This window comes from Scyliorhinus torazame, chromosome 18, assembly GCF_047496885.1.
Source record: "Scyliorhinus torazame isolate Kashiwa2021f chromosome 18, sScyTor2.1, whole genome shotgun sequence".
Taxonomy (NCBI): Eukaryota; Metazoa; Chordata; class Chondrichthyes; order Carcharhiniformes; family Scyliorhinidae; genus Scyliorhinus; species Scyliorhinus torazame.
Genome location: NC_092724.1, coordinates 120,715,131 through 120,728,425, shown reverse-complemented (window position 1 = coordinate 120,728,425; position 13,295 = coordinate 120,715,131). Strand labels below are relative to the sequence as shown.

At 50.8% G+C, this 13,295-nt stretch overlaps 1 protein-coding gene across 2 annotated transcripts in view; it reads right to left on the bottom strand.

Moving 5' to 3' along the window:
- Positions 1 to 499: 499 nt before the first annotated feature.
- Positions 500 to 13,295, bottom strand: part of acsf2 (acyl-CoA synthetase family member 2) — a 273,790-nt gene continuing 260,994 nt past the window's right edge. The window contains exons 14-17 of one of the 2 annotated variants that reach the window (XM_072483258.1): positions 13,066 to 13,176; positions 8,772 to 8,840; positions 5,433 to 5,521; positions 500 to 3,834 (exon numbers count right to left, since the gene is read on the bottom strand). In XM_072483258.1, the coding sequence (XP_072339359.1) occupies positions 5,462 to 5,521; positions 8,772 to 8,840; positions 13,066 to 13,176 (240 nt within the window). In that variant the 3' untranslated portion in view covers positions 500 to 3,834; positions 5,433 to 5,461. Of the gene's footprint in view, positions 5,522 to 8,771; positions 8,841 to 13,065; positions 13,177 to 13,295 lie in introns of both variants that reach the window. The other variant, XM_072483256.1, reaches the window with a different exon arrangement.

Below are 13,295 nucleotides of genomic sequence, written 5' to 3'. Positions count from 1 at the left end.
TCAGAGGGACAGTACTGAGAGAGCACTGCACTGCCAGATGGACAGTGCTGAGGGAGCGCTGCACTGTCAGAGGGGCAGAGCTGAGGGAGTGCTGCACTGTCAGAGGGACAGTACTGAGAGAGCACTGCACTGTCAGAGGGGCAGTGCTGAGGGCGCGCTGCACTATCAGAGGGGCAGTACTGAGGGAGCGCTGCACTGTCAGAGGGGCAGTGATGAGGGCGCGCTGCACTGTCAGAGGGACAGTACTGAGAGAGCACTGCACTGTCAGAGGGGCAGTACTGAGGGAGCGCTGCATTGTCAAAGGGACAGTGTTGAGGGTGCACTGCACTGTCACAGGGCAGCACTCTCCCCCTAATCCTATCTGAAATTTATCCCTCAATCAACATTGTTAAAACAAATTCATTACCATGTTTTTCATCTCACAGTACTGATGAAGTGCCATCAACCTGAAACATTAACTCTGCATCTCTCTCTCCACCAAGGCTACCAGACAAATAAGTATTTGCAGCATTTTCTGGTTTTATTTCAAATTTACAGCATCCAAAGTATTTTGCTTCTGTTTTCATCTCACTATTGTTTGTGGGAGCTTGATGTGTAAATCGGGTGTTGCATTGGCTACAGCACAACAAGTATCAAAAGTACGTCATTGTCTATGAAGCACTTTGGAACGTCGGGGCGAGGAGGGGAACAGGCAGGGTAGAAATGGAACTTTTGTTTTTTCGAAATTTGGGTTCATGTTTAATGGGGAGAATGCGGAGTCTGTTTGTCGGCAGCTGTTTCATCTTCTGATATCTCAGCGAGAAACTGGTGTCCACTTTCCATTGTTACAAGAGATGAAAGTTGTTAAAGTCTGCTCTTACTTTTGAAGCAGCGCAGGAGAAAGTTTTGCAGCTTCTGATTTAGGGAGAACATCAGACAATTAACAAAGATGAGAACCTATAGTTGATAGAGTTAAGTGAATGTTGAATGATACAGGACAGCAGTGTCTGTCAGAAAGTGTAATTTGACCTGATTTCCATAGGATCAATGAGGAGGCCATTCAGATGTTCCATTTATATGTACAAGAGTAGCCCTTCAAATTTGTTCATCCATTCAATTAGGAGATGGTTGGTCTTTGCCGTACAAGAAACAATTTTTGGAGCTGCTCTGAAGGTTAGATTCAGTTTGCCCATGTCCCTGATTAATGTTCTAGAGTTTTAATGAAAAAATGCAGTAAATAATCCAATTAGATTCCATAAATCTTTGGAATAGACACTCTGAAGATATTTGCTGTGGGAAGGTTGGTGGGATCTTTGTACCTAGAACAGGTGTAACCAACATTCTACGATGGTAGTGAAGGAGTGATGCCCGCAGTCTCCCATCTCAGTCTCAAGGGTCAGCATTTGGCAGTGACTTGGGCAAGTGGACCTTGGTACTGGCCCCGTGTCCCTCAGATTGAAGGACCTGTGAGTGAAAGTGCGTAAACATCTGGAGCCAACACCATAGAACCATAGAATTCCTACAGTGCAGAAGGAGGTCATTCAGCCCATCGAGTCTGCACCAACCCTCTGAAAGAGCACCTTACCTAGGTCCTATACCTATGACCATAATCCCACCTAACCCACACATCTTTGGAACTGAGGGGCAATTTATCATGACCAATCCAACTAACCAGCACTTCTTTGGACTGTGGGAGGAAACCGGAGCATCCGGAGGAAACCCTCGCAGATACAGTCACCCAAGGCAGGAATTGAACCCAGGTCCCTGGCATTGTGAGGCAGAAGTGCTAACCACTGTGCCACTGTGCTACCCAACATGATGAGGATCAGACTCACAGGCTCCCTGGATCCTGACAAGAATAAACCTGTACCAGGTGACGGCAGGTCCTAAGCAGACAAACCTGATCCCAGAAGGAGGACCGGCTCATCTTGCCCCAGACGGGAGACAGCTTGGGATGAACGAAAAGCAGTCCCAAGGAGCGGCAGTAAATGAGTGGTGTAGAAAGAGTGAATGTGATAGGCTGAATGGCCTCTCTCTCTCTGTGTTACTGCATGTGCTTGGGATATCCATACAGAATTAAACTCTACCTTCACACATGGCAAATAACGAAAAGAAAACCATGGTCACTGCAGCCTTGGAAGCAGCAAAAAGGGATTAAAATGAAGGGACTATCGGCATAGAGCTGACACTTAAACAACTGGAACTGTCCTGTTCAAACAGGTTCTTTACTGTCCTACACATTTCAAACCTGTGGCAGGTTTACCAACAACACAAGAGAAAGCATGATGATCAGAATTCCAGCCAACCTTGGCCTCAGAATAGAATTCAAATGCATCATCCTTACTGCCTACTTTTCCTCGCCCTGAAGGAAGTCACAACCATTCCATGTCGATAAGGACTTTTGAGTTAGTTTACCAGACTATTCCTTCAACTTCCTGGTGCAATGCTGGGGAGGTTTAAATTACATTGTTGAGTAAAGGTGCTTGTCAAAGCTTTTCATCTTGAACTCATCAAAGAGGAGACGAGAATATAAATTGTTGATCCCTTCGCAATAGGTATTCTTGCCAATGTCCTGATGAGTGCAAGACGGGAAGCTTCGACGCCTGTCTTTTTCCAGCGATACTCCAGTTCTGTACTAACAAACAATCATTTAAGTACCATGGCCGGGATTCTCCCTTCTGGGGACTATATCCCCACGCCCGTCGGAAAATGGGCGAGAATCACTCCGGAATTTTTCCTCAAAGGTCCAAGGTGATTCTCCATTTTCAAGGGGGCTAGCAGGGCCCCAGCGTGCGTCCCGCAGCTCCGGCTGTCGGCGGGGCTCTGCAGTTAAACCCGTGTGGCCACGCATGTGCACGGCAGCCGTCTTCGCGCCAGCCCCCACGCAACATGGTGGAGCCCTACAGGGGCCCGGCACGAAGGAACATAGGTCCTCCCTGGAATGAGCGCGCCCGCCGAGCGGTAGCCTCCGATTGCGGGCCTGGCCACCATGGAGGACCCCCCCCCTCCCCCGGAGACGGATCCACCCGTCCCCCCACCAGGATGGCCCCCGCAGCCAGAACGCCGAGCTGCCGCCGGGTGGGACCACACGTGATCGATGCTGGTGGGACTCAGCGGAACCCGGCGGGCATTCGGCCCGTCGAGCACGGAGAATCGCCGTGGGGGGCGCTTCCAACGGCCCCCGGCCGGCACCACGTCGCCAGCGCGCGCGCACCTGGCGGATCCGCAGAAGCGGCGTCACACCAGATTTCCGGCTTGAACCGCTATTCTCCGCCCCTGCACCGGGCGCGATTCCGGCGCGGAGGGTCGGAGAATCCCGCCCTATGGTGATTAGGAGTGCTGTTGAGGATAATCATAGGCCACAGATTAAATATGGAAAGAGGATGGTGAAGGGAGGAATACTCTGGAGCTTGACTTTATTGGCTTTGGAAATCAGGGTGCGTTTAGACAAAACCTTCTCCAAGGTTTGAGTGGCAAAGCCCATGATGGAATAGGGCCAATATTGGAGTAGGGCCCACGATGGAGAAAGGCCCATGATGGGGAAGGGCCCACAATGGAGTAAGGCCCACAATGGGGAAGAGCCCATGATAGGGGAGGGGAGGGCATAATATGGGCGGGTGGCCTATGATAGGGGAGGGTAGTCTATCATAGGAGGGGCCTCTCAGAGTGGGACATTGTGTGGAGTTTGAGCACTGTGTGTCAAAGTGGGACATTGTGTTGGGGGTTGAGCACAGGGTTTCTCAGAGTCTTTGATAGGGGAGCGGAGTCTATATTGGGACAGAGTAATTTATGTTAGAGAATGTTTTAGGGTCAGTATGTTTGGATTATCTGAGCAATGAATGGGGTGTTGGGATCAAGCGCATCAAGGTAGATAAATCCCCGGGACCTGATGAAATGTATCCCAGGATGTTGTGGGAGGCTAGGGAGGAAATTGCGGGTCCCCTAACCGAGATATTTGAATCATCGGCAGCCACAGGTGAGGTGCCTGAAGATTGGAGAGTGGCGAATGTTGTGCCCTTGTTTAAGAAGGGCAGCAGGGAAAAGCCTGGGAACTACAGACCGGTGAGCCTAACGTCTGTAGTAGGTAAGTTGCTAGAAGGTATTCTGAGAGACAGGATCTACAAGCATTTAGAGAGGCAAGGACTGATTCGGGGCAGTCAGCATGGCTTTGTGCGTGGAAAATCATGTCTCACAAATTTGATTGAGTTTTTTGAGGGAGTGACCAAGAAGGTAGATGAGGGTAGTGCAGTAGACGTTGTCTACATGGACTTTAGCAAAGCCTTTGACAAGGTACCGCATGGTAGGTTGTTGCAGAAGGTTAAAGCTCACGGGATCCAGGGTGAGGTTGCCAATTGGATTCAAAATTGGCTGGACGACAGAAGGCAGAGGGTGGTTGTAGAGGGTTGTTTTTCAAACTGGAGGCCTGTGACCAGTGGTGTGCCTCAGGGATCGGTGCTGGGTCCACTGTTATTTGTGATTTATATTAATGATTTGGATGAGAATTTAGGAGGCATGGTTAGTAAGTTTGCAGATGACACCAAGATTGGTGGCACAGTGGATAGTGAAGAAGGTTATCTAGGATTGCAACGGGATCTTGATCAATTAGGCCAGTGGGCCGACGAATAGCAGATGGAGTTTAATTTAGATAAATGTGAGGTGATGCATTTTGGCAGATCGAATCAGGCCAGGACCTACTCAGTTAATGGTATGGCGTTGGGGAGAGTTATAGAACAAAGAGATCTAGGAGTACAGGTTCATAGCTCCTTGAAGGTGGAGTCGCAGGTGGACAGGGTGGTGAAGAAGGCATTCGGCATGCTTGGTTTCATTGGTCAGAACATTGAATATAGGAGTTGGGACGTCTTGTTGAAGTTGTACAAGACATTGGTACGGCCACACTTGGAATACTGTGTGCAGTTCTGGTCACCCTATTATAGAAAGGATATTATTAAACTAGAAAGAGTGCAGAAAAGATTTACTAGGATGTTGCCGGGACTTGATGGTTTGAGTTATAAGGAGAGGCTGGATAGACTGGGACTTTTTTCCCTGGAGCGTAGGAGGCTTAGGGGTGATCTTATAGAGGTCTATAAAATAATGAGGGGCATAGATAAGGTAGATAGTCAACATCTTTTCCCAAAGGTAGGGGAGTCTAAAACTAGAGGGCATAGGTTTAAGGTGAGAGGGGAGAGATTCAGAAGGGCCCAGAGGGGCAATTTCTTCACTCAGAGGGTAGTGAGTGTCTGGAATGGGCTGCCAGAGGTAGTAGTAGAAGCGGGTACAATTGTGTCTTTCAAAAAGCATTTAGATGGTTACATGGGTAAGATGGGTATAGAGGGTTATGGGCCAAGTGCGGGCAACTGGGACTAGCTTAATGGTAAAAAACTGGGCGGCATGGACTGGTTGGGCCGAAGGGCCTGTTTCCATGCTGTAAACTTCTATGATTCTATGATTCTATCTGCCTTGATGACAATGGTGTGACCTTCCTTCACTTCGACCCAAGTCTTAGTTCTTTCTCCATTTTTTCCTTCAGGATATGTTTTTGAATCTGTGGAACAGCAAAAAGAAAATACTTCAAATAAGATGTTCTCAAGAAAGGAAAATTTGATCAGAACTAACATGAATTTCATTTTCCATAAAGCAATCACAGCCATCTACCTCTCCACATAATCCCCAACACCAGCTTCCCATCTTGTCCCCATAACCCACAACTACCACCGGCTTCTCCCAATTTCCCACAATCCCACTTTTACCCTCAAAACTCACCTTCCCACCATGTCTCTTAAATCACTGTGTCAGGGTGCGACAGTGTGTTGGGATTTGAGCACTGGGCTTTCAGAGTGCGACAGTGTGTTGGGGTTTGAGCACTGGGCTTTCAGAGTGCGACAGTGTGTTAGGGTGTGAGCACTGGGCTTTCAGAGTGCGACAGTGTGTTAGGGTGTGAGCACTGGGCTTTCAGAGTGCGACAGTGTGTTGGGATTTGAGCACTGGGCTTTCAGAGTGCGACAGTGTGTTAGGGTGTGAGCACTGGGCTTTCAGAGTGCGACAGTGTGTTAGGGTGTGAGCACTGGGCTTTCAGAGTGTGACAGTGTGTTAGGGTGTGAGCACTGGGCGTTCAGAGTGCGACAGTGTGTTAGGGTGTGAGCACTGGGCTTTCAGAGTGCGACAGTGTGTTAGGGTGTGAGCACTGGGCTTTCAGAGTGCGACAGTGTGTTAGGGTGTGAGCACTGGGCCAGTGGAGCAGTGTTTTGTAGTTTGAGCACTCGGTCTCTCAGAGTGCGACAGTCTTTTGGTGTTTGAGCTCTGGACCAGTGGGGTAGTGTTTTGCTCTCTGAGCACTGGGCCAGTGGAACAGTGTGTTGTGGTTTGAACTCTGGGCCACTGGGACAGTGTGTTGGGATCTGAGCACTGGGTGTCTCAAAATGGGACAGAATGTTGGGATTTGAGCACTGGGCCAGATGGACAGTGTATTGGGGTTTGAGCACTGGGTCAGTGTGATAGTGTGTTGGGCTCTGAGCACTGGGCCAGTGGGACAGTGTGTTGCGGTTTAAGATCTGGGCCAGATGGACAGTGTATTGGGGTTTGAGCACTGGGTCAGTGTGTTGGGCTCTGAGCACTGGATGTCTCAGAGTGGGACAGTGTGTTGGTGTTGAGCACTAGGCTAGTGGGATAGTGCAATGGGGTTTGAGCTCTGGGCCAGTGTGATAGTGTGTTAGGCTCTGAGCACTGGGCCAGTGGGACAGTGTGTTGCGGTTTAAGATCTGGGCCAGTGGGACAGTGGGGTCTGAGCATTGGGCCAGTAGTACAGCTTGCCAGAGTCTGAGCACTGGGCCAGTGTGTTGGGATCGAGCACTGGGTGTCTCAGAATGGGACAGTGTGTTGGGGTTTGAATACAGGGCCAGAGGGACAGTGTGTTGGGGTTTGAGCACTGGGTCAGTGGGACAGTGTGTTGGGGTCTGAGCACTGGACAAGAGGGACAGTGTGTTGGGGTTTGAGCACAAGGTCAGTGGGACAGTGTGTTGGGGTCTGAGCACTGGGCCAGTGTGTTGGGGTTTGAGTACTGGGCCAGTGGTACAGCATGTTGGGGTCTGAGCACTGGGCCAGTGGGACAGTGTGTTGGGGTCTGAGCACTGGACCAGAGGGACAGTGTGTTGGGGTTTGAGCACAAGGTCAGTGGGACAGTGTGTTGGGGTCTGAGCACTGGGCCAGTGTGTTGGGGTTTGAGTACTGGGCCAGTGGTACAGCATATTTGGGTCTGAGTACTGGGCCGGTGGTACAGTGTGTTGGGGTCTGAGCACTGGGCCAGTGGGACAGTGCTTTGGGGTTTGAGCACTGGGCCAGTGGGACAGTGCGTTGGGGTTTGAGCACTGGGCCAGTGGGACAGTGCGTTGGGGTTTGAGCACTGGGGCAGTGGGACAGTGTGTTGGGGTTTGAGCACTGGGGCAGTGGGACAGTGTGTTGGGGTTTGAGCACTGGGCCAGTGGGACAGTGTATTGGGGTTTGAGCACTGGGCCAGTGGGACAGTGCGTTGGGGTTTGAGCACTGGGGCAGTGGAACAGTGTGTTGGGGTTTGAGCACTGGGCCAGTGGGACAGTGTATTGGGGTTTGAGCACTGGGCCAGTGGGACAGTGCGTTGGGGTTTGAGCACTGGGGCAGTGGGACAGTGTGTTGGGGTTTGAGCACTGAGTCTCGCAGAGTTTTTGAGTTTACTTCCTTGTCGGGGGGGAATGTTGTGCAGCGAATCACAGGGTAGCAAGAAACAGTAACATCACATCATGGGCACTGAGGACATCTGAAGCATTCATCCTCTCCCACCAGCCTGGAAATAGACAGAGATGATTAGACCTGGTCCAACTTAGTTATTCAGTCCGACCTATCATAAATATCCATCATGTTCAGTCCTGTTCCAGGGTCGGTCCAAATTCAAGTTTGATATATAAGGTGCTTGAGCCATATTCCAGGCTGATTTCCTAATGCTGTCATGGAATTTACAGTGCAGAAGGAAGCCATTCGGCCCATTGAGTCTGCACTAGCCCTTGGAAAGAGCACCCTCCCCAAGCCCACAGCTCCACCCTAACCCTGTAACCGCACTTAACCTTTTTGGACACTAACGGCAATTTGGCATGGCCAATCCACCTAACCTGCACATCTTTGGGCTGTGGGAGAAAACCGGAGCACCCGGAGGAAACCCACGCAGACACTGAGAGAACATGCAGTCTCCAAATAGACAGTGACCCAAGCAGGGAATCGAACCTGGGCCCCTGGAGCTGTGAAACAACAGTGCTAACCACTGTGCTACTGTGCCGCCCAACAGTGTTTTGGGGTCTGAGCACTGGGCCAGTGGTACAGCATGTCGGGGTCTGAGTACTCTTGGAGTACTTTCCCCTGGTCGTCCCAGAAGTTGGAAGTGGCCCAGCTACCTTTCACAATGGAGAAGAAAGTAGGAGCTCACATCAATTGAACCCAGTACCCCGCCTGGATGCCAGTATTCAGAGACCATTTTCAGTGTCACCGGGACAGTCTAGAGCCTTCACCTTATGCCTCAGATACAAAAATACTGCTTCTGAGCCAAATGTTCACTTCTTAATAAATGTAACAAGAGATTTTAGTTCCACCCACTTGTACATTAACAAATCAAATTACAGTATCAGCCTTGCGACCCCCACATTTATTTTAGAAGTGAGAAGGCAGGAAGATGTTTTCTATGTTCTGATGATGATATAAAAATACTCTTCATTTACATCTCCAATGATCAGAAACTAATGTTTTCTTTTCAGGTTTACTGCCATTGTACATACCTTCCCAGTGGGAGTCATCGGGAGTTCATTCAAAAACACAATATACCGCGGGATCTTGAAGTTGGAGATCTGTCAGGAGCACAAAGATTGGACAATTTCAAAATGCCACTTGAATTTTTCTCTGTTCTGACTGCTTCTCATTCACTCCTGTTCTAAGTCCCTTCCCATCCACTCTTGCCTCAGTGCTCAGCACAATAGGAGACAGCAAGCGGTGCCCACAATCTGCTCACTGGTTAGATCGATTTGCTGCTCTGTCATTTGATGGTCTAACGTTGGCCATCCGATATCAAGATGTGACCATTTGTTAATCTGCATCTCCGTCTCAAAGGACAAAACATGATCCAAAACCGTCAGGAACTGTCCTGGGGAAGGTGGCTTCTACCTTTACAAGGAACCAATTGGTTTGACCATTTGAAAGGGAATGTGATAAATTCGCATGGACACACACCCAGCCGAAAACCAATCAGCGAATCTGGAACTTAGGGCCATCTTGGTTTCCTACTTGGCAATTTTAATGGCCATAAACGACGGGTGGAATTGAATGTTCCTGACTTGGGTCCTGCTCACCAGTTGGAGAACTGATGGGAAATCCACGTTCTCCTCCGTGGGGGGAGGCCCGACCAACCAGATTTAGTGTCTCTCAGACAGTCAATGGGTCAGTGTGGACTCTGGTGACAAAAATGCCATCCGCTAAGAGCTGCCGTCCAATCAGAGACTAGCAGCTCTCCATTGCCGGCAGTGCCACTGGGAGCAGTGCTGGTTGCTGCCGTTATTGCTGCAGAGATTTCCGTTGGATCCACGGCCTCGGTTATGTGAGGGTAGGGGTTGTGTGATGGGAAGGGAGGGGGGCATGAGTGGTGATGGGATGGTAGGACAGGGGGAAGCTTTCAGCAATCCCCACCTTTACAATACCAGATCCCTCGATCTGGAACAGGGGGCATGATTCTCCCATATGGGAGAAACGCCGTTTGAGTTATTTGTTCCCGCGGCGCCAGTCCGACGCTGGCAGGCGATTCTCCAGGGAACGAAGAATTGGCGCCATTTGCAGCAGCGCGTTGCGGGCCGCCGATTCTCCGGCCTTGATGGGCCGAGAGGCCGCGCGGAAACGGCAGAGTCCCGCCGGCAGCGACGAGGTGTGAACCCTAACTCTGCGCATAGGGTCGGGGGGCGGCCTGTGGGGCGGGGACAAGCACTCCCTCACCGGGGGGGGGGCCTCCGATGGGGTCTGGCCCGCGATCGGGGCCCACCGATCGGCGGGCCGGCCTCTCCAGCCCCGGCCCTATTTTATTACGCGGCCGGCCCCTGAACCCCCACGCCATGTTGCATCAGGGCCGGCATGCTGAGGAAGTCCCACACACGGGTTAGCACGGCCCAACTGCGCATGCGCGGGTTGACGCGGCGCCCATCTGGCACCGGGAAGGGAGGCTGGAGCGGTGTGAAACGCTCTAGCGCCGTGCACCACTCCAGCGCCATGCTGGCCCCCTGTGGGGGCCAGGATCGGTAGTGCCCGCGCCCGTTTTGCGCCATCGTGAAATGCGACGGCGCGAACACTCTTGGCTCCATTTCGGAGAATCGCGCCCAGAGTGACTGACAGTGAGGGATCGATGGGTAGACTCCTGGCAAACTTTTTAAAACATTTTTTTTTATTCTCCTCCTTTTTCACATTAACTCCCAAATTTACACCCACCAACAATAAACAATAATCAGGAACAAATATGCCAATCCCATATCAAAATCAACGATCCCATCCTCCCACCAAACCCCAAACATTAGCCATGTTCACACAAACAAATGACAAAAAGGAATTAGGGATCACCCACAGTCGCCATTAGCACACACAGGCCCCCTCCCCCCAACCCTCCACCAACACACACCCCAATTAATGTTCGATGTTATCCAGTTCTTGAAAGTGCATAATGAATAATGCCCATGAATTGTAGAACTCCTCCGTCCTTCACCTCAGTTCAAACTTAACCTTCTCAAGAGTCAAGAATTCCAACAGGTCCCCCCACCACGCCAGGGCACAGGATGGAGAGGTTGCTCTCCAACCTATCAGGATCGCCTTCAGGCGACCAACGAGGCGAAGGCTACAACATCTGCCTCCGCACCCGTTTCCAACCCTGGCTGGTCCGACACCCCGAACATGGCCTCCCGGGGGCCCGGGTCCAGTTTCACGTGCACACTTTAGAAATTACCCTAAAAACCTCCTTCCAGTAATCCTCTAGCTTTGGACAGGACCAAAACATATAAACGTGATTAGCAGCCCCCCCACCCCGCAACGTTCACGCACATCTTCTACTCCTTCAAAGAATCGGCTCATCCTCGCCCTCGTGAGGTGTGCTCTGTATACCACCTTCAGCTGTATCAGCCACAACCGCGCGCACGAGATGGAGGCATTCACTCTCCGGAGCACCTCACACCAGAACCCCTCCACCATATCCTCTCCCAACTCTTCCTCCCACTTTGCTTTGATCCCTTCCAGTTGTGCCTTCTCCTCTTCCAAAATAGCTCCGTAAACCGCTGACGCTACCCCCTTCTCCAGTCCCCCTGTCGTCAGCACCTCCTCCAGTAATGTGGAGGCCGGCTCCACCGGGAAGCTCTGTATCTCCTTTCTGGCAAAATCTCGAACCTGCATGTATCTAAACATTTCCCCCTGCTCCAGCCCATACTTCGCTTCCAGCTCCTTCAATCCTGCAAACCAACCCCTAATAAACAAATCTTTTAGTGTCTTAATCCCCTTCTCCTCCCATTTCCGAAAATTTCCATCCCACCTCCCTGGCTCAAATCTGTGGTTCCCCCGAATCGGCATTTCCCTTGACCCTGCCCCCAACCCGAAGTGTTGGCGAAACTGCCTCCAAATTCTAAATGAAGCTATTATTACTGGACTCCCTGAGTACTTCCCCGGGGCTATCGGGAGCGGCGCTGTTCCTAGTGCTTTCAATCCCGACCCTCTGCACAAACTCTCCTCCATTCTGACCCACTGAGAATCAACCCCTCTGACCCAGCTCCGTACCTTCTCCACATTCGCCACCCAGTAGTAGTACAACAGGTTCGGGAGACCCAAACCCCCTGCCTGCCTTCCCCTCTGTAGCAGCACCTTTATAACTCTGGCCACCTTCCCTCCCCATAAGAATGAAGTAATCCTTCCCTCAATCTCTCTGAAAAAAGCCTTTGGCAGGAAAATCGGCAGGCATTGAAAAATAAACAGAAATCGTGGCAACACGTTCATTTTAACCGCTTGTACCCAACCCGCCAGTGACAGAGGGAGACCATCCCACCTTGCCAGATCAGCTTTGTTGTACCTGCGGAGCCCCTCCCCCCACACCCCCACCCACTCCCAGGCAAATGCTGGAAAACTTGATCGGGAGACACAGGAAAGCCATGCACATCCTAGTTAATCCTTGAACCATGACTAAATTCTGGAGGGGTCAAGGATAACTGATGTATAATGGCTCATTAATGATCCTGATTGACATCCTGCATTGAGTGGGCGAGTTTTAAACATGGGCCCCTTCTCACTTCCAATTTACGTCGAGCAGGTTTTCCCACTGCTGGGAAGCTGACTGAAAGCCTCTCCTATGGTTAATTAGTCGCAGCCACCATATTTCCTGCTGCAAAAAACTCGATTAAATTCCGCCCAAAGTGTCTTCAGTGCTTTGATCTACATGCCTGGCACTATGGTCAGCTCTCCCATTGACAAAACTGGGGGGGGGAGGGGGAGGCAGGTGTCATGAGGTAACGTGGATGAGGCAGAGGGAGTGTGCTGAGGATGAGGGGGGGGTGAGGGCCTTTCTGTTTTGATTTTAATTGGGACTAAATCCCACACCGCTGAGGGAGGCGGCTTAACCAGCCTGCCTCTGCATCCAGTAACTCTCGCGGCCGCCTCCAGATTTTTTCCTGGGTTGGCCAGGCCGACTCCAGTCCGCAGCCAACTCCTGGCAATGAAGATCCTGCCATTGCCGGCACTTTCTGGTGAAGCAGGCAAGCCGAGCCGTGAATTTTCCCGACTCCTGCTCCCCACCTCGAGGCTGAAAATCCAGGCCTCTATGTCCATTATAAATGCAGTCCTAAAAGATGTTATAGAATCATAGAAAAGTTACAGCACAGAAGTTGGCCATTCAGCCCTGTCGCACAGACCATTCTCTATAATGTACAGGTGCTGGGAGGGTGAGGCTTGTTATCTGTTGCCGCGTTTTTTTGCGATTATGTGCATATTTAAAATACCTTCAATTAAATGTTTTTCAAAAAAAAAGATAATCGGATGCATTGATATGATTCACAAAAAGCCATGTACCTTTCCTTTACAGAAAGCTTGAATCTCCTCGGCTGTGCAGTTCTGTCCATCTCCCAAGCTCACACAAGCACAGAGCTCCTCACCCATCCTGTCGTCATGAACTCCAACCACCTGCCAACAGAATATGGGAGTTAGCCCTCTTCAAACAATCAAAACTCCATCCCCTCTCCCAACCCCACCCTGCTTCCTGCCAAAGACTTGTTCTGAAGCAGAAGAATTCTGGATGAATT